Below are 24,494 nucleotides of genomic sequence, written 5' to 3' on the forward strand. Positions count from 1 at the left end.
TTAGCAGCCTAGCGAGAGCCGTCCTGAAATACAAAGCTGGGAGGTGCAGGCTGGGGCGGGGCTGAGCTGAGTGGCAGTGGAGTCTGTGTGTAGAGCGGAGCGCCTGCTGTCTGCACCCCTCCCCGCACCCTCCCCCTGCCTCTCCTTGCTGTCCTTCCTGGCTCCCTTCATGCCCTGCGGGAGCTCGGACCCCAGGTCCTATGCTCGCCTTTCCCGGTTCCACTGCGCGGCACACCGCGGGGCGCTGCTTCCTTGGTGCTCTGCGCGGGGCGTGAGGCCGGGTGGGCCTGGCAGCCAGGCGCTGACTACCCCTCTCCTGCCACGCTGCATACGTGTGTGTGTGTCTCCCTGCTCTGTTGCTAGCCTCCCTGGGGCCTGGGAAGGCGTTTCCACCCCAGGCATGGAGTGTGCGCACCCGGACTCCCGGCCCAACCTGGGGCCTCCTGGACGCAGTGGCCTCCACGGTTTACGGCTGAGAGACCTTCTTCCAAGTCGCTGCCAAGTGTGGGTGTGTCTGGTTGCTGGCTGGAGACCCCCTTGGCTGGACTGTGGGAGCCGCACGTGGCAGCCTGCTCCTGCATCAGCCCATTCTGTAGGCGAGGAGGCTGAGGCAGGGAAGTTCCCTGAGCAGCCTCAGGTGAAGGCATGGACAAGGCAGTTGCCCAGGGCCCTGGGTCTCAGTGTCTGTGTTTATGGAGCACCTGTGAGGAGTCAGGGCCGAGGAAGGTGCTGTCACGTGTGTCATTGTTACCTTTGTTGCACCCACACCATTGACCAGTGCTGTGTTAGTCCAGTGCCCGTTGGCGGCCCTCGTGGCCGCCTGGCGCTTTCTGCGTGCAGTGCCCACGGTCCAGTGAGGGCCGAGGCTCTGTCCCCAGGTGCTCCCCGCAGTGCCTGGCACAGTGCCTGACAGTAGTACTGTCACTGGTACTTGTCACTGTCACGCCAGCTGCGCTGCCCCCTGCCGCGCTGCTCCTGCCCGTCACAGCCCCTTGCCATGGGCCCAGCCAGCCTCCGGGAGTCCTGGGCTCTGTGCCCCAGCCCTTTGCCCTGCGGTGCCCTCTGCCAGGCGCTTAGGGTCACCTGCCACGTCCCGCTCTCCTGCTGGTCCATCGGTGACGCAGGCTGTGTGTGGGAGGACCCGCGGTGGCCGCCCTGCTGGCTGCCGCTGTGCAGTCCCGTGGGCGGAGGCGGGGGCCTGTGTGTCCCTTCCTGGCGCGTCGCCTGACCCCTGACCCCCGCCTCCCTGGGGCCGCCCGGGACTCAGGAGCCGGAGCTCTGCTGTCCCAGGCATGGTGCGGGTGAGCGCTGGGACTCAGACTGGGAAGAGTGAGGAAACTGAGGCACAGCCTGAGGGCACAGTTTCTCAGGGGCGAGGTGCTGGCGGGGTTTAGATCACCCCACAGGACCCCCACAAGGAGTCCCTTGGGTGCCCCTTACCGCCGAGGCCTCTCCCGTGTGCCCTGTCCGGAGTGCCGCTCTGAGAGGGAGTCCTCCCTGGAGCCCCAGGGACCTTGATATGCGGCGCTAAGTCACGGTTCCTTCCCAGCTTGCTGAGCGACACTGGGCCGCTCCTTTAGCGGGGTCAGGCTGCCTCCGTTACCCTCTGCCCCTCCTGCGGGCTCTTTGCTGTGGGTGTGCCGGGCCCAGTGTGGCTGGGGGATGGGAGTGCCCAGCGGCGCTGGACCCCAGGGCTCTGGAGAGTGCTCCCTCCCTCAGCCGCCCTGGGACGTGGTCAGGGCTCCCACTCATCCAGCTGCACACCTCGCCCGGGCCCTGTTCTCTCCACTCCACAGGATCAGGGCTCCCAGTCTTGCCCTGAGCGTCTCCCGGGGTTGAGGGTTCACTAACAAAACGCTCCTGGTGCTGGGCGCGGGGCATGGTGGCGCATGCCTGTAATTCCAGCACTCAGGGAGGCTGAGGCAGGAGGATCATCACAAGTTCACGGCCAGTCTGGGCTACGTAGTGAGTTCAGGGTCAGCCTGGAATACACAGTGAGCTCCTGTCTCAAAAAAACAAACAAAAAAATCCCCTAGTTTCATTTTGCTGAAGCCCAATGCACCCGCCGTCCTCTGTCTCTCCGGGGCTCGGACCCGGTGCGATCCTGCCTCCTCCCTGTGTCCTCTGGGACCCTGAGCTATCCCCACCCGCTCCTGGGTGGTGCTGAATGGACATTGTCCACAGCAGGGACACGAGTGGGGGCCCTGCATCCCTCTTCCTGCCGGGTGGCCTCGGGAAGTCTGGGGCTTTCCCAGGCGGTGCGTGTTCCCCGGGGCATCTTAGCGGTGCTCCTAGAGCGGGCGTGGCCCTGTGCCAGCAGCACTTGAAGCTGCCTGGGCCTTGGCCTTGGGCCGTAGTGCTGACTCTGGCCCTTGTTGAGCTCACTGGGCCCTGGGGAAGGATCCGTGGGGCTGATTCCCGTGTCACCGGCCACACGAGGGCTGGTGCAGGCCACCATGGCCCTGTGTGCTGGCCGGGCTTGGTGCCGTCCTGCGCAGAGCAGGTCTGGGTCCCGCCTCCTGTGCCCTTGTGGGGTGGCACCGCCGGGCTGACAGCCGTCCCAAGGCCGCACTTCAAGCCTGGGATGGAGACGCGTGTGGACACCTGCAGGAGGGCCACTGCGGACCTCCTGCACGGGGAGACTGAGGCCAGAGCCTGTGGTGGCCTCCCACGCCCTGTGCCTCTCGGCGCCCCAGCTGGCAGCAGGCAGACCGTCTGCCCGTTCCTGCTTTGCTCATTTTGCTTTCGCATGGAGAGCCCGCCGGCGGGGAGAGCGCTGCTGCTGGCAGCCAGCAGGCCTGCTGCACTCCCTCCGCACCTCCGCCGCCCGCTGCGCAGGGTCTTTGCTTGGCAGCCGTGCGCGTCCCTGCTGTGTCCCCTGCTTCCTGCTGGCTGCGGCACCGGTGCCTTGTGCTAGACGCCGTGGGGGCTCAGCCTCCAGGGGGCACCAGGACGTCAGAAGCACGTGCAAGGCCCCTCCATCTGGGCCAGGTGCCCGATTCAAAGCCGAGGACGCTGAGGCCCGAGATCTGAGATTGGGGACCAGCGGGTGCCTCCCCCGAGGCCCTGAAGCTTTCTGTCCCTGCCTCCTCCGCACATGTTCTGCTGGATCTGAAACGAATCCATTCTCTGCACACCTACCTGATGTCAGCTTGGTTCTCTGCAGAAATGTCTCCTTTCAAATAAAAAGCCAGACAACAAAAGAATGGCAACATTTTTACACAAAATTGAGGAAATTATAGCTCTGCAAAACAAAAATCCAAACAACAAAACACCAGGAAGCAGTGCCAAGAGGAAACTGAGTCATCTGCCATCCCACCTTCCTGCAGCCCTGCCAGTGTCAGACATCACTAATGGCTTGCCCCACGCAGCAGAACTGAGTGTTCCAGGCAGACAGAACTAATCAATTGGGGCTGGCACACGAAGGAAGCCAGTGTTGTGTTCTTGTTGGGAGGCTTGTTTCTGTCTTTGTAAAAATATCTTCTCCACTCCTCAAAAAACTAGAACTTGAGATTCTGTTTGACTGAGCTGTTCCCCTTCTTGCTGTCTCCCCGAAGCATCATATCACAGCAATATGTGCACACCCATGTTTATAGCAGCACAGTTTGTATTAGCTAAATCTTGGAAACAGCCCAGATGCCCATCAATCGATGAATGGATAAAAACGAGGTGTGTTTTTTTTATACAGTGGAGTATAGAGAAAGATAAATTAGAGACGTTTCTAGCTAAATGGATGCACCCAGACCGTACTCTCAAGTGAGATAAATCAACACACAGGTCCGAATGCTGCGTTGTTTCTCTGCTGTGAGGAACTGGAGGTGTAAATCAGGAGCGAAGTGTGTTAGGGGTTTTGGGAAATGGGAGGAAAACGTTCAAATGGGGAGGGGGACGAGGGAGGGGGGAGGGGGAAAGAAAGAAGGGCAAGGTAAAAAAAAAAAAAAAGAATAGAAGAGAAAATGGGAACAAAGCTTTTGAAGTGAGGGGAAGAGGGACTGGAGGAGAGGGGGATGGAGAAGAGCCGCGGCCGTGTCTCACACAGGCACAACTCCCCGCGGTGAATGTGGTCATCGCAGATATCTAAAACGTACCGCTAAAGAAAAAATTTTTAAAAACCCCAAAATAAAAGAAAATAAGATGGAAAACCAAACACTTACTATCGCTCGGTCAGTGTTCGCCTGCGATCGGGGCCGCTGCTTGGGTAGTGCTGGCCTTCCCCCAGGTGCGAAGGGAGGTGCTCGGGGTCGGCCGACGCCGGCGCGTTGAGTGCGAAGCCCTTGTCCGGGGCCGTCCGGGTCGAGGTGGCAGAGCTTGGGCGGGTGTTGCTGACGCTCAGTGGTGAGCGCTTGCCTAGGGTGTGCGAGGGCCTGGTCCCATCTGCAGGCGGCAGAGCCCAGGAGCAGAGGGCCCTGGTGGAGCGGTGCTATGCAGCCACAGGCCGCGTGGGATTCTTGCTGCAGCCGGGCGGGCGGCCCTGCCAGAGCGGCCTCCTCCGGGCGTGGCAGGGCTGCCTGCGTCGAGGCAGCGGGCAGGGGACAGGTGTGCTGGTAAAGCCAGGTGCTTCTCAGCCAGGGCCGGACGCTCCCAAGCTGCACGCTTCGTTCTGGAACTTGATCCTTGGGATGGAGGGTTCCTTTGAGCCCACTTTCACTCCCGCTTCCTCCCCAGGATGTGGGGCTGCTGGAGTACCAGCACCACCCCCGGGACTATGCTTCGCACCTGTCACCCAACTCTATCATCCAGCCCCAGCGGCGGAGGCCCTCGCTGTTGTCTGAATTCCAACCCGGGAATGAACGGTAAGGCGGCCGCAGTGTCCCCACCGTGTAGGGAAATGGAGGCTGAGGGGGTGGCGTGCACAGGCTCTCCTTCGCTCCCGCCGCCCCTTCCTCCAGCTGGCCCGGAGCCCCCTGCCGTCTGCCCCGGGCCCCGGCAGCCTCACTCCCTTGTCCAAGCCAGAGCAGGTTGAGCAGGAGCATGGGTGGACCACCTGGGGTTTGTACCGGGGACAGCTGAGGTGTGGGACGGGGTGTTGGCCAGCTTTTTGTTGCTGGGACACAACACCGGACATCTGCAGCTCAGAGGAGGAGAGGATTATCTGGCTCACGGTTTTGGGGGGTTAGACCGTGGTGTCTGTCTCCAAGGCAGGGGCGTTATGGTGGAGGGACCCGGCAGAGCATCGCTGAGGCTTGGGAACAGGCTCTTGGAAGGAGCTGGTATTTGAGTCCCGACGAGGTCCTAGCACGGGGACAGGCCTGGGCAGGGATGTAGTGGCAGGGAGTGGTGTCAGAGGAGGTGGCGAGGGTGATGAGTTTCAGTTGTGCTCAGAGCATCCCACGTTCCGGAGTGGACTGGAGCCTGGGATGCAGAGGCCCCCCCGTTCTGGCTCTGCAGGGTGTGCTCAGGCAAGGCCAGGCCCTCTCCAGGCCGACTGAGAAGAGAGCAGGTCAGGGGTGACTGGCCTGCACATTTTCTTCAGAGCGGCTAGCTGAACTGAGAAAGTGCCAGGCCAGGTTTCACAGCACGAGTGCGGTGATTGGCTAGTGATGTCTTCCCTGGGCAGTGGGCAGGAAGTGGTGTCACCGGACTGTGTCTTTGAAGATGCGGGAGGTCTGGGGGTGTGGAGGCCCTGCCGCCTTCCTACCCGTGCGGCCGCTGCCGGGATCCTGCTGTCCCCGTGGGCGCTCCCTGCCAGCCTTGGCATGATGCCTTCTTGTTCCCGACCTCGGTGCCCATCACCTCACAGGAAGCCAGCTATGCGTGGGGCCCTCCTGGTGCTGGCGGAGGACACCTGGGGCGCCGGGTCTCGAGCCCATCTCCTCCTGTGTGACACCGCCGCGTGCCTGGCCTCCCGCAGGTCCCAGGAGCTGCACCTGAGGCCCGAGTCCCACTCCTACCTGCCTGAGCTGGGCAAGACTGACCTGGAGTACATGGAGAGCAAGCGACCGCGCCTGGAGCTGATGCCTGACCCCCTGCTGCGCCCGTCCCCACTGCTGGCCACAGGCCAGCCCTGTGCTTCCGAGGATCTCACCAAGGTAGGCCTGGTCAGTGGGAGCAGGGATCGGGGTCCACTCGGGCAGAGGCACAGATTGGGGACCAAGCACAGAGTGTGCGGGACCTGGCAGCAAGAGGCGAGGTGCCCCTTGCAGGGACCATCCCGGGAGGCTGCTGCAGGTGGCCAGAGCAAAGGCCCTAAGGCAGGACTGGACGTGTGGGTGCCTCAGCTGGCCGCAGGGTGGGCGGGCTGGGAACTGAGCAGAGAGCTGGGGTCTGATGGGCGCAGGTGGCCCCAGGTCTTCCCATGGCTTGTGCTGTGTGCCGGGTCAGGGCTGGGTCCCCGCTTGTGTGGAACGGGGCTTCGCTGGCCGCTCAAGCTCTGCACAGCAGCCAGGTGCTGGGCCCCAGGCGCTGGCCATCCTGGGGCCCCTCGAGCTTGTGGTGCTGGGGTGGGGGGGCACTGTGGTGTCCTACAGGAAGGAGGGGCGGTGTTGGGTGCCGCGGACGGCGCTGGGGCAGTGCTCCATCCTGCTGCCTGCACCTGGCTGCTCTTGGGTGCTGTTGGTCCCGGACCTGTCCTGAGGACAAGCCTGAAGCCCGGCCGTCCTTCCTGCTGCTCAGGGCCCTCCCCTCCTGTAGGCCCCGCGGAGCCCGTTCTGGGACCCCGTGCCTCTGCCTCGCAGTCTTCCCGTGCTGGTCTCCGTGCCTGTCTGGTCTCTGTGGGCCTGGGCCACAGACTTCGCTTGCCCCGACCATTGCGGTGGCTTCCCGCCTACCTCCCCGCTCTTGTCCTTTCTCGCTCCTCCTTTAAACCTCGGCAGGCACGCCCCGCCACACTCCCTGCAGGCAGGACAGGGTCAGCGTCCTCCAGGGTCCCGCGGGCTGGCCTCCGTCCAGCCCTGTCGGCGCCCTGGCTCTGCTTCGTCCTTGTGAGCCTTCCTGCGCTTCCTTGAGCCCGGGGGGCCTGTCCCCTTGAGGCCCTACTGGCCATGCCCCCTGGTGGGACAGACACTCCTCCTGCGGTGGGCCCCGCCCTGCTGCCTGCCACACCAAGCTGCCGAGGCCTGTGTCACGTGTCGCCCCCAGGCACTGTCCCCAGGGGCCTGGCCCCGTCCCTGCTCTGTCCACCTGCTCTCCCTGGAGTCGCGGACGGGAGAGTGATTCCCCCACGCAGGGTACTGCCGGGGCCCAGGGCCCTGAGCTCTCACTGCTGCCGCAGGAAGAGGGCTGAGGCGCGGGGGTGCAGGTAGGTGGTGTGCGGCTTGCGGCTGGCGACGTCACTGCTGCAGCTGTGCTCCCCAGAGCGGCCAAGGCCTGCGCTGTGGCTCAAGGGCGTCTGTCCCCGCAGCCACGCTGTGCGTCTTCCTGCCGCTCTTGCCTGCTGCCTCTCGGCTGCCGTGCCCTGGTCTCCTGTGTCCCCGCCTCTGCCTCTGCCTCTGCCCTCTGCCCGGCCGCTCCCCTGCGGCTCAGCTAGGAAGGCCCTGTAACCGCCTTGGGCTGTGCAGAGCGCAGACGTGAGCGCGGCTTCAGCTGGGTTTGCGCCTCCGCGTGGAGCCAGCTGGACGACCGGGACTGGAGTGAGGCTCCGTACGCGCCTCCTGCTCCGCACCCGCTTCGCGTCTTCTGTGGATGCACCTTGCCGACCGCTCCTGCCCCGGGCTTGTGCAGCCCTGCGGGGTCAGTGGAGCCCTTCGGAGTTCACCAGGCTTTGTCCTGGGGCACCTTGAAGTTGCCAACAGCTCCACCAAAGTCTCTTGGGCCGTGTGCCTCTGTGGGCCCAGGGCTCAGGCAGCCCCTGCGCACTGGCGGGAGCGCGGACTCTGAAGTCCAGGCTTCCGCTGGCTCTGGGCAGAGCCTGGTCCAGGCAACACGTCCTCTCGGCCCCAGCTCTGCCCTTCGCTGGCTCTGCCGGGTCCCGGCCTGGTGGGTGTGATCCTGGTGCGTTAACCGGACGGCAGCTTCTGACCCAGGGCTTCCTCCTCCCAGCGGCAAGGCCTGCGGAAAGAGAGCTGTCTTTCTGTCTCCCCTCTGGAGGCTTTGGCTTTGAGTAACAGGTTTTTCTCTCATTCACGGTAATCAATGTTGCCCTGAAGTTTTGTCACAGGGCATCTGACCGGAAAGTTGCGGCCGACGGCAGCTTAGTGACGGGTGTCCGTCCTTTGCTGCCTCCTCCCAGCCCTGGGCTAACAGGAGGGCCGCTGGCCAGGGCGCCGGTGGCAGGGAATGCCCTCTGTCACACACTGTGGGTCAGGTGACCTCGAAGTTCCCTGCCGGCGCCGGGCCCTGGGCCATTTGCGGGGCTGCAGCCGCCTCCCCCTCTTGTCTGGGGCCAGCCTGTTCCCATCACCTGGGAGGAGAAGCGGCCCCCACCACCGGCCCCGCCTGGCCACGTCCGTCTGCTTGGCCCCGGGGCCGGCGGCTCCTCGGTGGTGCGGGCAGCCCGGCCCTGGGGCCTGGCTGCTGTCTCCGCGTTGTGTTTGGGGCCCGGCCACCTGCGTCTGTGCTGCATCCCTTTCAGCGGGGGCCGGTGTTCTGTCAGGGGCAGCTCCTTCTGTCAGCTGCTGTCACGGCTTTGACCAGGGAGGACCTGGGCAGGAAGGCAGGTTTTGGGTGCTTCTTCGATCCCGGCGCTGTCCCTGGCCCAGGCAGCTTAGGAGACGCTGCTTCTGAGAGCCACACAGGGTCGGGCGAGCAGCTTGCTCGTGATTTTGGGGTGCCCGGCCCTGAAGCACACATCCTCACCCCCATTCATCACCTCATTGGTCTTGGGGAAGAACTGAGAAGGGGCGCGGGCCGGGCCCGCCAAGGGGTGACCCAGCTCCAGGGACAGTGCTCCCTGCGGCCTCCTGTGGTGAGGGCCCCGAGACACTCCCTGGAGGGTCCTGTGCTGCAGGAGACCTGGGCATCTGCCATGTCCTTGTCTCAGATGGCTGCGGGGGATGGAGGCCAACCCAGGCCGGTCCCGCGCCAGGGTGACAGGCTGGCATGGGCCCTGCTGTGTGCTGCAGTCATCCAGGAAGAATGCCCCCTGTGTCCCAGGGTGCAGCTGCGTGGCTGGCCTGGGGCGCAGCCTGGCTCTGTCGACCCCTGGGCCAGCAGCTGCCCCCTTGGCTGTGCACCTGGGCGGGAATGGCATGGCCCTGCCACTGGGCCCATGCCCACTGAGCTTCGGCGTGCCGGGTGCGGCCTGAGCGGGCTCCCAGGCACCTGGGAGGTGATGTCACTGTGCCCACGGAGAAAGGGAGGGCCGAGATGGGGCGGCCAGTGTCTGTGCTAGCCCACGGGGCTGCATCTGGGCCCTGGGCTGTGTTCCAGCCTCCTCAGCCCAGATCCCCGCACAGCTTAGCCTAGCGGGGGACTCGGGGATGTCCTTGAGTAATCACGTGTCATCTCAGCACCCTGAGAGGCTGAAGCAGGAGGATCACAAGGTTGAGCCCAGCCTGGGAGCAACTTAGTGATTCAGCGAGACTTGGTCTCAAAATAAAAGCATAAAAATAGGGCTGGGGATGGAGCGCAGGGTGAAGGCTCTGGGTTTATTCCCCAGTAACACAAAAAATTATAAATGTGAAAAATAAGGGAGGAAAAGAAAGCTCACCTGTCTCTCTGTGCCAGGCGGGCTTCTTGGCTGCTCCAGGCCCATTCCTGGGCCCTGCATGGGTCTTATGTGAAGTCCCTCAGCTGGCTTGTACCACCCTTGGCTCCTGGAACTTGCTCAAACGACCCACATGTCAGGAGGGTCTCTGTGGAGGCCCGGCCTGGTGGGGGCGCTGTTCCCGTTCTAGGGGGGGCTAGGCCTGCTGGGAGGATGCAGAAGGTGGGGTGTGCAGAGGAGGGTGGTCAGGTGGGGGAGAGGGAGGCGTTCCTGAGGCAGGAGGTGCGTGTCACCTGGGAAAATGCAGCAGGGGGCAGGGTGGAGAGGGCGTGGGGGAGACCTGGCCAGGGCAGGGGGTGTGGGGCGACCCGGTGGGTTGGGGGTGGGGGCGGTCCCAACATAGGAGCAGCGTGCGGGGCCTGAAGCTGAGCTGGTCGCCAGGGACGTGCCAGGCGCCCTTGCTGACCCAAGTGTGCCCTGTGCCCTGTGCCCTCAGGACCGCAGCCTGGCAGGCAAGCTGGAGCCTGTGTCCCCGCCCAGCCCCCCACACACGGATGCTGAGCTGGAGCTGGCGCCCCCTCGGCTGTCCAAGGAGGAGCTGATCCAGAACATGGACCGCGTGGACCGCGAGATCACCATGGTGGAGCAGCAGATCTCCAAGCTGAAGAAGAAGCAGGTGTGGCGGGCACGGCGCGGGGGGGGGGACCCGCGGTGACAACCACGAGGTGACACTAGGAACGGGATAACAGATGTGCAGACACCCCTAGATCAGGAGGAGTGGGCTTGTGTGCCTGTGTGACATTTATCAGGCACTCTGTTTCCAGGACAGAGGGCTGGGTGACCCAGTGCCTATTGCGTGGCCCCCGAGCTGTCCCCAGTGCAGTGACCACCTGACCCACAGGTGCAGGAAACCTGCCTAAGGCCACTGTGGGGTGGAGAATGTAAATGTGGTTAGCTGGCTGTGGTGACATATGCATGCCCGTGATCCTAGCACTTGGGAGGCTGAGGCAGGAGGATTGTCTTGAGTTGGAGGCCAGCTTGGGCTACATAGTGAGTTCAGTCTGAACTGCATAGTGAGACCCTATCTCAAAAGAACAAAAAAAAGAGGAAAAGAAAGTTTAAATGTGGTTTGTATAATTTCTCTTGGGGAACTCAGTTTTGGGGAGCCTCAGTTGCCTTGTGTGTAGAATGGATGTGACAGCTGCCATCCAGGATTTTAAAGAGAGAGAGAGATCCTTAGATTGAAAACAAAATCCCATTGTCACAGTTGAAACCAGACAAAGACACGTGGAGAAAATGTCTCTGCATGAATGGGTTTTGTTTTTGTGAGACAGGGTCTCACTGTGTAATTCATGCTGACTTTGAACTTACTGTGTAACCCAGGCTGGCCTTGAACTCACAGTGATCCTCCTGCTTCAGCCTCCTGAGGAGCTGAGATTATAGGCATGTGCCACCATGCCTGGCTGTGATGTTGGTAGTATTCATTTATAGTTTATTCAATACAAAATTAGTGGATGATCTGACTTTGCCCAGAGCTTCTGGGATTCCCTCGCTGGCATCTTTGGGTCTCTGCTCAGATGCCCCCCTGCAGAGAGGACATCCTGGCTGTTACAGAAGCTGTGTTGCTAGGCAGCCACTATCTCCCAGGCTCAGCTGACGCAGTCACACCTGGCCCATTGCAGTGTTTATAAATAAAGTTTTATTGGCATGCAGCCACTCCCTGAGTACATGGCGCGTGTGACAGTTCTGGGTTCTCCAGCAGAGACCACATGGCCACAAAACCAAAAATATTTACTCTTGGGGCCTTTCCAGGAACTCTGCTGACATACCAGATCCGTCACCCATCCGTGGTGTCATTGTGTGAATCACTGTGTGTCCTGCTTTGTGACCCAGTAGTGTGGCTAGGGGAGGGCTCGCGCCCATCCCCTCCCACAAGGGAGTGAGTGGTGTGGCGCACAGGGTCCTGGAGCGGAGCTGGCCGGTGCTGAGGGTGCGCGGGGCTAGGGTGGCCCAGCAGCTGTCCCCGACCTCAGTGGCAGGTGGGTTTCCAGGACAGTGGCACATGTGTCCTGAGAGAGGCCAGACACGGGTGGGGTCAGGCTGGCCTTGCGGGGCAGGCAGAGAACAGTGCCTCTGCTTCCCCAGACCTGGCTTTGGGGCTGTGTGGCAGCCACGGGGCCCTGCTCACATGTGCAGCTTGGGCCTGGTGTCCAGGCAGCACGCTGAGGGAGGCTTCACTGTGAGGGTTTTGGCTGTGCTCCACTGCGATGTTTTTTGGGGCTAACGTTCCCAAGTGTAAGATGGGTCCTTTAGAGCGTGGGACTTGGCGGTGTTCAGCCTGTTGACGGTGCCGGGCGGGCATCACGCCGGCTGGTCCCCAGCGTCTTCATCCTCTGCAGGAAGCCCCAGGCTGTCTGCGGTCTCTGCTGTCCCTCCTGGCCGCCCACCTGCTCTGGGTCCCCTGGGACCTGCCTTGCCGTACCTGTGCTCTGGGGGGGTCGCACAGCGGCCCCCATGCGCCTCTTCCCTGTCGGAAGTCTGGGGCTGTCTGCTTGGTGGCAGTGCCGGGACTTCATCCCCCTGTGCCGTCCTTGTCTGCGGTTGGGGATGGGAGTTGGGCCTGCACCAGCTGGGCCAGTGCTGACCTCCTTGTGGCCGAGGGACATCCCGTCGCGGACGCCACGCTGTGTTTATCCGCCTGTCTCTGCGTGGACGTGGCGCTGTGTCCGCCCTGCGGCTGTCGTGCTGGAATCACGCGTTTGCAAGTGTTTGTTTGGATGACGTGCTGGGCTCTCCCGGTGTAGACGGCAGGAATTGCTGGGCCGCAGGGAGCTCCTCGCCGAGGAATTTCCAGGCTCCCTTCCATTGCGGTTGCCCCATTTTTACAGCCTCCCAGCGATGTCTGACGGCTCCAGCTTTTCCACATTCTTGCCCAATGCCTGTTGTTTTCTTTTTAAACAAAGCTCTGGTCCCAGCTGCTGTGGTGGCCGCTTGGCTCTCAGCGGCTGGCTTGGTGGAAGCCGTGCCGCCCCGCCTGCGGGGCAGTGCTGCCTCTTGCGCCTCCTCTCCCCTGAGCCTCAGGCTGCTGGGGGAGAGGACGCCTTCCTTCTGGGGTTCACGGGAGGAGGCCCCAGAGCAGCGAGTGGTGCAGCTGAGGTCTGAATTCCTGCTGGGTGGAGCACAGCCGCCCTCTTGGCAGGGTCTCCGTGGATATGACGCCTCTGCGATGTTTGCTCTGGTCTCCCCTGCGTGTCACTGTCCATGTACTTCAGTTTCCAGGCTTCGTTCCCTTTGCCCTTCGGGGGAGCCTGCGGAGGCAGACCGGAGGCCCCCCAGGGGTCACTGTGGGATTGAGGCAGTCCTGCTCTGCACGAACTCTTCTTGGCTGCCATTTTGGGCTTATAACGCTCTACCCCTCTGTCACATCCAGGGTGTGTGGGCCTCACAAGTGGAGGAGCGCTGTGTTCTGGTGTCACCAGGACACCCTGTCAGATGGCAGCCTGGGAAGTGTGGTCTGGGGCCAGCCTCTCTGTTCTGTGTGGTTCTGTTTGGCCTTCTGTGTGGTCTGGGGCCAGCCTCTCTGTTCTCTGGTCTTGGCTTCCTTTTTTGGTATAAAGCAGATGGCAGCACACCGGGATGCTCTGTCTGAGGTGTTTAGGGAACAGCATCCCTAAACAGTGTGGAGGTGGCAGGGTGGATGGTGGTGGTGGTGGTGGTGATGATGGTGATGGTGTTGGTGATGGTGATGGTGACAGTGGTGGTGGTGGTGGTGGTGATGGTGGTGGTGTTGGTGATGATGGTGATGGTGGTGATGGTGATGGTGGTAGTAAAGGTGATGATGGTGTTGGTGATGGTGATGGTGATGGTGGTAGTGAAGGTGGTGGTGTTGGTGATGGAGATGGTGGGGGTGATTGTGGTGATGGTGATCATGATGGTGGTGATGGTGACGGTGATGATGGTGGTGGTGGTGATGGTGACGATGGTGGTGGTGACGGTGGTGGTGGTGGTAGTGAAGGTGATGGTGGTGGTGATGGTGATGCTGATGCTGACACTGATGGTGACGGTGATCGTGAGGATGGGGCAGCAATGTCAGTGGGTGCTGTGTGCTGCTGGGAGTGCTCTTCGGACATTCGCTCCTTTGGTCCTCACCAGGGTAGAGGCTTTCATGACCCTCATTTCCAGCTGAGAAAGGGGGGCTCAGTACGTTGAGCCACTTCCCAAGGCAGCACAGCGAGTGAGGGCAAGTGAGGGTCCCGTTGGCCACAGAGTCCACAGCCTCTCCCACGCGATGGCACTTGTGGGGACTGCAGTGGCTGGCAGTGGCTGGCCTTGCCTGGCCCGACCCAGGGCCCTGCACATGTGGGTGTTTCAGCCCCTGCCAGGGCCCCATCAGGGAGGATCGGGTCAGCCCCATCCTACAGATGAGGAAGTCGAGGCCCACTGGCGTCGAGCTGCGCCTCTGCTGCCTTGCCGCTCAGCCCAGGGTGGCCTGTGAGTGGAAGGGCTGCCTGGGGCCGGCCCTCGCTCCGCAGGCGCGGAGTCCCCACGGTGACCCGGGAAGCAGGGAGCAGCCCGGCTTCCCGCAGTGGCTGTGGGCAGCGTTGCCGCGGCCCGCGGGCTGTGCTTGTCCTTCTGCCGGAGCGTGAGGCTCACCCTGCCGCTGTCCCGTCCCACAGCAACAGCTGGAGGAGGAGGCCGCCAAGCCGCCTGAGCCTGAGAAGCCAGTGTCGCCGCCACCCATCGAGTCCAAGCACCGCAGCCTGGTACAGATCATCTACGATGAGAACCGGGTACGTCCCTTCCGCACCCCAGGCAGCCTCCCCGTCCCCGGGGCGGGTGCCGCACGGGCCACCTGCAAGCCTGTGTTCCCACTGCGTGGCGGGAGCCCGGCCCTCCTTGTGTCTGAGGACCAGCCGGCAGTGCGTGGGGGACGGCAGCTTGTGGGACCTGGCTGGGGACCGGGTGGCCCTGCCCCTGTGGCCCCCCTGGGGGCTGCGGCGTGAGCACGCAGGCACCGGGCCAAAGGAACAGGTGGGCACACTGGGCGCTGTGTTACTGTGTGACCCCGTGATGCAGGTGATCGCAGTGACGTCACTAGCAACAGCACAGCCATCCATCGGCCACCCCTTCCTGTCCGGCCTGTCTATAGCACTACCAGAAAAGTAGGTTTCTGTTCTGTGCACGATCGCCAGGATCGCCCAGCTAGGATGTCCTCGACCCGGGACTGGCCCGTGGCCTGTCACCTGCAGGGTCTGTCCTCCAGCGGTGGTCTCTGCCGACCCGGAGGTGGCCCGGGATGGAGGGGCAGCGTGTGTTGAAGGTGGTCTTTCCTCACTGCCCTTTCTGGGAGTTCCTGGCCGGGTGGGTGCTCAGAGCAAGCCGGGGTGGGTGTGAGGGCCTTGTCTGCTCTGGGGCCCAGGGACCCTGCCCCACCCCGCCACTGACTGCAGTCTCAGGGACAGCAGAGGGGGCAGGGGACACGATGGCCTGGGTCGAGTCCGGTCGCTTGCTCTTCCTGGCAGTGTGACCTGAGTGTGTCACTTCACCCCGTGCTTCCCTTCCTGGCTGGTGGGAAGGGACAAGAGCCCGTGTCTGCGTGCCCAGGCCGAGGACAAATGGGCTCCTGGCCAGTGCCGTTTGCACAGTGCCAGGCCCCGAGCAAGGGCTCGCTGGCACGGTCACGCTGGCACGGTCACACCCTTGTTCTGCTCTTGCGAGAACCGCACTCTTTGCGGTTTCAGTCAGCCCCGTCCAGACCCAAGTGACGCAGCTGCGGTTACTCTGTTTTTCGTCTCTGGCAGTCGGGGGCTCGGGATGTAGCTCAGTGGCACAGCGCCTGCCTGGCAAGTGTGAGATCCTGAGTTCAATTCCCAGTACCAAAAAAATAAAATAAATCTCTGGCAGTTGGGGCTCAGAGAGGGCAGGGCCCTGGCAGGGGTGGCACAGGATTGAGCTTGGAGAGGCCTTGAGCCTGGGCGGGGGAGCAGGTATGGCTGTCTCCAGCCGCTGTCCTGCAGGTCCCCCTTCTGGCTGCCCTGTCTCTCTTGGCCCCATCGCCGGGTTATTCTGCAGATGGTGAGGGGCAGGAAGGTCCCTGAGGGAGGTGTCTTTGGCTCTGTTATTCCTGGCTGAATCCACAGTCCCTGGTCCCCTGCCAGCTGAGAGGGGCACTTGGGAAGGGTCCTGGAGCAACTGCACGGGTGGTGGAGGGGGAGAGAGGTGGGGATGGCTGGCCCTGCCCCTGAGAGCCCTCTGTTTGGGGGTGTGGGGCTCCGGCATCCCCTGCCTGGCTGAGCCTCAGAAGCTGGTGCCTGGCAGCAGGGGGCCCTTGGCTGCCTGTAGCAGGAGCAGCCAGGGCTGAGAGCCCCTTGGGGGATCAGTGGGATTAAATTTTAATCCGCTCCTTCCCCGCCGCTTCCTGCGGGAGGGAGGCGGAGGGCGGCGGGCAGCACTGAGCAGGAGATGCGGCCTGCCGCCGGGCGGGGCCTCCTGCCCTTCTGCGCGCCTGGCTCATTCTCCATTCCAAGGAGCACGCGGTCCCGCTGTGCCAGGCGCTCCTGCCTTGGGGCTGCCATGCAGACGGCGCAGGTGCACACAGACGGCAGTGCGGGCAGGGCTGCCAGCCTGACCCGGAGGCCTGGCACGGGGAAAGGAACTGGGTGGCCAGGAGCCCCGGGAGTTCAGGGCGTGCGCCGAGGCTGGGAGAGGGGTCGGGTGTCTTTGATCTCCAGGGCGGTGTGGCAGGCGGTGGAGGCCGCGGGGGCCTCCGGGTGAAGGGCTGGGCAGGAGGCGGGACCTGGCCGGCTGGAGGAGCGGGCACTGGGCGGAGGCCGTTTCCCGTGGTGAGGCCCTCAGCTGGATAGCAGGGTGTGAGGGCCGAGGCTCCTGCGGGTGGGATGGCGGAAGTGAGCAGGGCCGGCCGTCCTGGCTGCGCTGCGGGTGCTCTGGTGTCTGTGGGCCGTGTGCACACGTGCGCATTTGCTCGTGTGTGTTTGTGCTCACGCGCGTGTGTGGATCAGCCCAAGCTGGCTGGGGGTGGCTGTCAAAGTCTTCTCCCCGGAGCCTGCAGCCAGCAAGGGGTCCTCTTCGCCCCCTCCCCATCTGTGTGTGCCCTGGTTTCACTGCCTGCAAGGTGGGGTGCTCCAGGACCCGCTCCTCGATGTGCATCCGAGAGAGAAACCTTCCGGGGTGTGGCTCTCCTCGCTGTGGGACAGGGGTCACTGATGCGTGTCATCGGGACCCGGGGGTGGCTGTGCCACAGGGCAGATGTCCTTTGCCTGTCCATGTGCCCAGCACCGGGGTGAGGACCCTGGGCAGCCAGCATCGGGCCGGGACCTGTGTGTTTCCTGCGCCTCTGTCCTCTCGGCGGCAGACCCCTCCCTTCCACCGCCCGGCCGGCCCAGAGCAGACAGGGCGTCCCGGCTGGTGCTGGCGCTGGTGCAGGCACAATGCTGCCTTCATGGCTCGGGCCCGGCGGCGTGAGGCCCGGCCTGCTGAGTGTGTGCAGGGAGCCCTTTCTGCTGCACGTGGCTGTCTTCCTAGTAAGTCCCGGGTCGCGCCTGGGGAGGCCGCGGCCGTGGAGAGGATCACATGATTGTGAAACATAAGGATCCTAGCAAGGCCGTCTCCTGTCACCCCGCTCCTCCTCCCCTCCCTCCCCTCGCCCCTGCAGCTCTGAGGCTGCCACACATGCCCAGCCGCTCCCGGGGAGCTGCACCCTCATCCCAGCCCGGGGGCCCTGGGGGTGGCGGGGAGCCGGGCTCTGACGGGGGAACGCTGACCTTGGTGGGCTTGCCGGGGCCACAGTGGGGAGCCTCGGCCTCTGTAATTTTTTGTTTGTTTGTTTGGAACCGGGAACTGAACTCAGAACCTTGCGCTTGCCAGGCAGGCACTTGTGCCACTGAGCTACTTCCCCAGCCCTGGCCCCTATATTTGTGTGGCTAGGTGGGGAGAGGGGCTGTGGATCGTGCCCAGCTAGCGGCTCCTGGAGGCCCCTGTTTCTAATCTCCGTGTTTTCTTGATCACCACAGAAGAAGGCGGAGGCGGCCCATCGGATCCTGGAAGGCCTGGGGCCCCAGGTGGAGCTGGTAAGTGGGGCATGGGGGCACGAGGTGGCGGGGACGAGGGAGTGGTTCCCTGCCCAGCGTCGCCGGGGCAGCCTCAGCAAGGGGGCAGGAAGCGCAGCCTCCTGATAAGAGGCTGGGGAGATAGCTGGGGAGGCCGCAGGGCAGTGTGCCTGGCAGTGACTGCCCTGGGCCACCCGCTCATACACGGAGTTCAGTTCCTCCACTCCAGCTCCACACGAGATCCTTTCCTCCTGGCAGATGGTCGGGACGCAGCTCCCAGGTCTGCTCTTGAACAGCTGTGTGACCCCAAGCGGGTCTGTCGACCTCCTTGTGCTTCAGCTGCCTCGGCCGTAAAGAGGGACCTGTCACGCCGATCTCCTTGGGACAGTGCAGATTAACTGCTGAGTTTTCAGCGCGGGGACTTTGTCCGCCTGTGGCATCCAGCTGCGGCCGTGGTTACAGTTGCTGGTTGCGCCTCACAGATAGGAAGGGGCCAGGTCTGCAGCCCGATGCACAGCAGACCCAGCCTCGTGGAGCCGGCCGGGGAATGGGGAAGCAGAAGCCCTGTTGTCCCCTGGGGGTCCCCTGGAGCCAGGGGTGCAGTGAGGGATGACAGTGGTGGAGAGGGTCCCGGTGCTGGGGGAGGGTCATGTCTTCGCCTCGCCCGGGCCCGGTGCTGGAGGTTCTGCTTTGTGCCCGTTGTGAGGCCGTGGGTGGGGCCTTGCCTACCACGCCCTCTGCTTGGTGTCCCGGAAACAGGCAGGGGTCTTGCGGTGCACGTGGGGCTCAGGGAAGTGGGTCCCAGAGAGGATCACTTAGCACGGCACTTTGAAAGGATCCAGTGAGGACTGTGCTGGCCGAGCTACTTGCGTGCAGTTTCTGTGGTGCAGGGTGCTGTCGGGTGACAGTCCTGTCGCCGACCCAGGCTGTTCTGTATCTGCGGTACAGCTGCTGGCTCGGACCATTTTAAGGGTCCGCTTGTAAGCTATGTCCTGCCTCAGTTTCTCCTTTTGCCAAATAGGGAAGGCAGGACTGGAGGTGTTGCATGCAGGTCTCCTTCTCCCTGTTCCTGGGGCGGATGCAGGCCCAAGCTTGCAGGTGGGGAAGGCGGGCCAGGGCCGTTGGTGTGCCCTGGTCCTGGGGGTGTTGGCCTGGGGTGTCTGAGTCCCCTTGTCTTTGGGGTAGGGGCTCGTCTCCCGTCTCTGGTCTGGCCTGAGGGGCGTCAGCTCAGGTCCTCTTGATGTCTGCAGGCCCTAGGCTTGGTGGCCTGGGGTGGGGACAGAGCAGGGCCCTGCGCTGGGTGTCATGGAGGCGTCACCATCCCCTTGCAGGACGAAGCTCCAAGAGGGCAGTGCCCTGCCCAGGCCACATTGCAGGAGAAGGGCAGGGTCTGCGGAGCCGGCTGGGAGCGGCCGCCCATTCCGTAGGGGCCGGGCCTGGTGGGTCTCTCCCAGGCCTGGTGTCCAGCCGTGTCTCCCAGTGGCTGTCCTGGTGCTGCCTCCTAGGGCCGTGGTCGGTGGGTTGCAGTGTTGGGAACCAGTTCCTGGCGTCTCTGCCATGGCAGCCTGGGTGTGACCAGGGACCCTGGCGTCCTGTGATGCCTAGGACGTGGCGTGGGCTGCAGAGCTGGGTGGGGCGGGGCTGGGCTGGAAGAGGACAGCGGCTGCAGGTGGCCCTGGGGACTGGGGGTGGCAGCAGGCGCCGCCTCTCCGTCCTCCTGGGTCCCCGAGCCCTTGGACCAGGCTGGCCGGGGCAGGAGGCAGGAGGCGCAGGCCACCGCGACCTCGCTGCGCTGCTGCTCTGAGTCACGGCTTCCTTCCTGCTCCGAGGGGTTATTTTAAGAACTTGGTGTCACCAGCAGGGTGAGGGCTGGGGTGACACTCCAGCTGGTAGCTGTGCAGCCTGGGGACAGCCTGCTGTCCTTGTCCTTCTCAGCCCCGCCCCAAGCTGGCCAGGAGCCAGGCCCGCAGGGGACCCTGCCTTCTCCCCAGCGCCCCATTCTTTCCCAGCTGCGATGACACGGCTTCTGCCCCGTGTGATCTGCGTCCCCCTTGCCACGGGGACCTAGGGGCTTGGCTGGGGTGGAGCCAGGGCCTCCGTCCTTGCTGGACCCGGGAGGGTGCAGGTCCCCGAGGTCTGGAGGTCACCTCGGAGCCACTAGCCTGGCTCTGGCCTCCGTGGAGGACGAGGGGGTCCTGGGGATCCCCATGGCCTTGTCCCCTTGGCACGTGCCCCGCCCTGCCCCTCTTGCCCCTCCCAAGACGGCCACCTGGGCCTGTTACCTTGTTGAGGGGAGCTCCCAGGCTGCTCCCAGAGCCTCCTCTGCTCCTGCCTCAGTTTACCCGAGGAGCCCTGCTCCACAGCCTTGTTAGAGCCCTGCTCTCAGCCAAGTCAGAGGCCGGCTGAGGCCCTGCTGCCACCTGCAGCTCGCGTCTCTGTGCTCCTGCCTGTCACGTGCCCGGGTTCTGTGCGCTGGGGTCTTTCAGGCCCCTCCCCACCCTTCAGGCCACTTGTTACCTAAGAAACTGGGGCCAACCAGCCATTGTGCCTGGAATGTCCTGGGCCACTCAAGCCCGGCGAGTGGGTCCTCTTTGCCCTGTGCCCATTCTCCAGGTAGGGAAACTGAGGCCCAGATGCCCGAGGCACGTGTCTAGGCTCTCACCTGGGAGGCGGTGAGGGAGGAGGCAGGCTGTAAATCAGGGCCAGCCTGAGCCGTGCAGTCTCCTGGCCTTTAGGGGACAGCAAAGGCAGAGCAGAATCACCCGGGCCTTCAGGCCAGCGGCATCACTCCCTCACAGGGACTCATCTCCTTCTGAGGGATGTCTGACTCTGTCTCTCTGCTTTTCCTGCCCGTTCTTCCCTTCTTTTTTTTTTTTTTTAAATATTTATTTATTTATTTATTTGGTAATCCAACTCAGGACCTTGTGCTAGCCAGACAGGCACTTGTGCCACTGCGCTATATCCCGACTACCGTTCTTCCCTTCCTGTTCAGACACCAGGCTGGGGGCATTGCGGGTGGGTGGCCTGTGACCTGCTGCTGGGAGAGACAGTGGCCTGGGTGGGCTCCTTGTCCGCGGCGGGGAAGGGCGCTGTGGTGCTGAGGACCCAGCGCCTGGCGCGATGACCCTGGGGCCCTCGCTGCGTCCACAGCGGCGGGAGGCACAGTGAGAGTCCCTCGGTGCTGGGGTGAGGTTCCGCTTCACCCCATTCCCATCCCCCGCCAGCTGTGAGGGGACTTCCGCTGCCTGAGGACGGGGTGTCCCCTCTGCAGCCTGGGGCCCTTGTGTCCGTGCCCATCAAGGTACCCGCACCGCTTACTGTGGCCCTCTGGCTGAGGAGCCTGCCCGGCACTTTTGTTGACTAGGCCTCCATGTGCTCGTGGCCCGGACCTGCCAGGGAGAGGATGGAGGACACAGCGTCCACTCTCGCTATGCTGGGAGCTGTCCCCTTGGCATGTGGCCAGGAGGTGGGGGTCCGGGAGGCATGGGAATCCACACCATCGGCAGTCACTGTACCCGGAGACGGCAGCGATGCTGACACCTCTTGGACGGGCATCGCAGTCTGCCTGGAGCTGGGCTCAGAGCTCAGGAGCATCCCCCATCACCCCCCATTTTACAGAAGGAGAAACTGAGGCCCATGTGGATTCGGTAACTCACCAGGCAGAGCCAGGGTGTGAAGACCCGGGGGTCTTCACACAGGGACCACAGCTCAGCCGGACACAGGCGCTGCGGCTCCCTGCTGTCCTGTGGTGTCGGGTCCTCTGGGTCCGTTCTTGGGGTGACGTCCGCCTGCTTCCAGTCCACGGCCAGCAGAGCAGCCCGCTGAGGACCCAGCGCCTGGGGCTCTGGGCGGCTGCGGGACGGGCAGCGGCCGCGGTGTCTCTTCCCGGGCACGGCCTGGTCCCCGGTGCCTGCGTGTCCCTGGCTGTGCCGCGCCTTCCCCTGAGCCTCCGGCACTGTCTGACAGCGCTGTGGTCCCTCGTGGGGCGTGTGAAGGGACATCTCTGGCGCCGGGAGCTTGGTTTCCACGATGACCGGGGCGCCCGGCGGTTTTCACGCTGGCGCCCTTGTGAGCCCTGAGCCTTCCCTGACCAGCACTGCCACACCCCACACAGTGGCCCCGGAGCCCTGGCGGGGTTGTGGGGGCCTGGGGGCCCAGGGCAGCCGTCACAGCCTGTTCCCTGCCCGTCCCTGTGTCCCGGTCCGTGCCCGTGTGGTGCCCTTCTGGGGCCCGGGCCGGCTGCTGCGGGGCGCGGCGGGGGTGAGGCCAAGGTGGCCCACGCTGACTGACGCCCTCTCTCTGCCCCACAGCCCCTGTACAACCAGCCCTCGGACACCCGGCAGTACCACGAGAACATCAAGATGTGAGTGTGGCTTCTCGGCTAGGGCCGGAGTCCGGGGTGTGGAGGGCGGGGCGGGGCGGGGCTGCTGGGCTCGCTGGGGGAATGGGGCAGAGGGGCCCGGCTGGAGGGGGTGGCGGCTGCCCGGGGCATGGGCTCTCACGAGTCCTGGGGTCTGCCCAGCCGCTTAGGAAGCACTAAACCGGGGGCCTGGAGGTGGGCAGTGCAGTGCGACCCACCGATGGGACCCCAACCCCAGCAGATGCTGGGGGGCAAATGTCAGGTGCCACACACCTTTGGGGGCACCAGGGCTGGGCTGAGGCAGTTGGTACAGCGTCTTCAAGTGGGGCTACTGGATGGGCCTGGCTTTTCCCTGGGTTGCATTCATGGACGCATAGCTTCCTAGGTATGGAGGGGCTGTTTCCTCATGTCGTCATCCAGAACCCAAAGGTGAAAGGGGCCACAGGCCTCGCCCTGGTGGCCGTGCTTGTGGCAGGGAGTGAGGTCAGAGACGAGTGTCTGTAGGGTCGTGGTCTCTCGGTGCTCGTGATTTGTGACTGGGAGGGGGCTCGGGCGCCCACCTGTGACTTTGAAGGGCGCCCTTTGGGGTTCCGCAGGTCCAGGCTCGGCCGGGGTGGCCGCGTCGGGGGGTGGTGCAGTGCTGCGCTCCCATCCCCGGAGCCAGGCAAATCTTGCATCTGTGGAGCCCCGCCAGGGTTGCGTGGAGCCTCAGCATGTCGGGGTGGCACGGGGTGCTGAGTCCCTGCGGCTTTGCCCCCCCAGGGGCCCGAGGGTGCAGGGTCCCCACGTCAGTGCCCTGTTCCCTGCAGCTGCTGGGCTGGCGGCCTCGGGCTCCTCGTAGCTGGGTTGGGGCGGGGGTGTTTGCTGACAGGCCAGGGCCACTCGGAGCTTCACCACTCCTCCATTCATTCATCCATCCGTCCATCCATTCACTCGTCATCCATCCGTCTGTTCCACAGTGTGCCTGATGGTGTCTTAGGCCTTGGGACAGAGCAAAGGGCTGCATCCACAGCCTGTCTTGCTCTGCAGCGGAGAAATGTTGAGTAACAGAAAATCTCAGCTTATCTAAAGTCTGAGAGTCACTCACCAACCTTAGTTGTGTTTTTCACTTTGACGTGTGCGTTTATGTATTTGTGGTATTGGGAATTGAACCCAGGGCCTTAGTCCTGAGCTGAGCTACAACATCTTTGGGTTTTTCAGCCCTTTGGATTTTTCATGTTGCGACAGGGTCTCACTAAGTCTCTTCAGTTGCCCAGGCTGGGCTTGAACTTGCCATCATCCTGCCTCAGCCTCCCAGAGTGCTGAGATGACAGACAGGCGCCACTACGGCCAAGTAGAATGTGACTTTTGATAGCAACATTATTGGGCCAAAAATTCCACAAAGCTTTTGTTGGTCAGAGGGAGGTTGGAAGATGGTGATAGGAGAGGGTGGGGTGGCAGCTTGAGCAGTCAGTGCCGATGTGATAGCCTGAGAGAACCCTGTGGTCTGTGTTGCCGCTGGCTGAGTGGTCTGGGGCAGGAGAATTGCAGACAGTGGCAGAAGCAGTGCAAAGGCCCTGAGGCCACACGGGTGGAGAGGGGGAGGGGAGGGGAGCAGGGCGGGGCCTTGGCCTCCTGGCCAAGCCCTTGTGGAGCCCTGTGTGGAGGGAGCCCTTTGCCTGAGGGCTTTGCCCAGACTGGGAGCAGCCTGAGTCTGCCTCAGGTTTCAGTCGAGGTTTGGGTGCTCAGGCTCGAGTGGGGGCGGTCTCAGGCCTGAGCCGCTGCCCTGCAGCAGATCACATACTCCCAGTGCCTCTGTCTTCTCAGCTGCAAGGGCAGACAGCATCTCTGAGGGTGCAGGGACCTTGGTTATCGAGCCTTGGGCTGGAAGTGTCTGCCTGTTCTTCCAAAGATCGGGGGTGGATTCCTCATTCATTCAGCAAACGCTCGCCGCCTGGGACACGGCCATGACCTTAGCCTGACATTGCAGAGGGAGAGACAGACGCCAGCACGTGACAGCTAGCGTGCCGGGGACAGTGGATCGACCCGCCAGGCGGAGGTCATCCCGCGGGGCCCAGCCCTGTCACTGTCATCTCCACGTCCGTGTGCCAGGCCGCTGAGGTGGAGCTAATTTCACGCTTGGCTTCCTGCTGCCTGGGCAGTCGGGATGGACGTGCGCGGTCACCTGTGCTCCCCCGCTGCCCGCCCTCTGCTGCCCACCCTGCTTTTGGTGTCGGGCCAGGCTCCACGGAGTCACCTGCTGTCTCCTGGGGTCACCTGCTGTCTCCGTGGGGTACCTGCCTCAGTAGGGGGCAGCCCTGGAGGATGCCTGATTTTAGGCCACAGCACTCGGTCCTCTGGTCCCCGTGGCCTGCTGCCCCTTCTTGTCCCCGTTTTCCTGATGTCCCCGCCCTGTGCCTGTGAGGGCTTCAGGCGGGCGGTGGTCACCGGGGTCCAGGCTTCGCTGAGCAGGTCTCTGGTCTCTGCTGCGACTTGAGGAGCCGTG

The 24,494-nt window shown here is 63.5% G+C and overlaps 1 protein-coding gene across 9 annotated transcripts in view; it reads left to right on the plus strand.

Moving 5' to 3' along the window:
* Ncor2 (nuclear receptor corepressor 2) overlaps positions 1 to 24,494 on the plus strand; it is a 104,367-nt gene that overhangs the window by 15,221 nt on the left and 64,652 nt on the right. For all 9 annotated transcript variants that reach the window (XM_013503630.1, XM_013503633.1, XM_013503634.1 and 6 more), the window contains exons 3-8: positions 4,666 to 4,793; positions 5,852 to 6,029; positions 10,080 to 10,259; positions 14,260 to 14,373; positions 17,614 to 17,670; positions 21,960 to 22,012. In XM_013503630.1, the coding sequence (XP_013359084.1) occupies positions 4,666 to 4,793; positions 5,852 to 6,029; positions 10,080 to 10,259; positions 14,260 to 14,373; positions 17,614 to 17,670; positions 21,960 to 22,012 (710 nt within the window). The remainder of the gene's footprint in view (positions 1 to 4,665; positions 4,794 to 5,851; positions 6,030 to 10,079; positions 10,260 to 14,259; positions 14,374 to 17,613; positions 17,671 to 21,959; positions 22,013 to 24,494) is intronic.

Source organism: Chinchilla lanigera, unplaced genomic scaffold, assembly GCF_000276665.1.
Source record: "Chinchilla lanigera isolate Chin_1 unplaced genomic scaffold, ChiLan1.0 scaffold00081, whole genome shotgun sequence".
Lineage (NCBI taxonomy): Eukaryota > Metazoa > Chordata > Mammalia > Rodentia > Chinchillidae > Chinchilla > Chinchilla lanigera.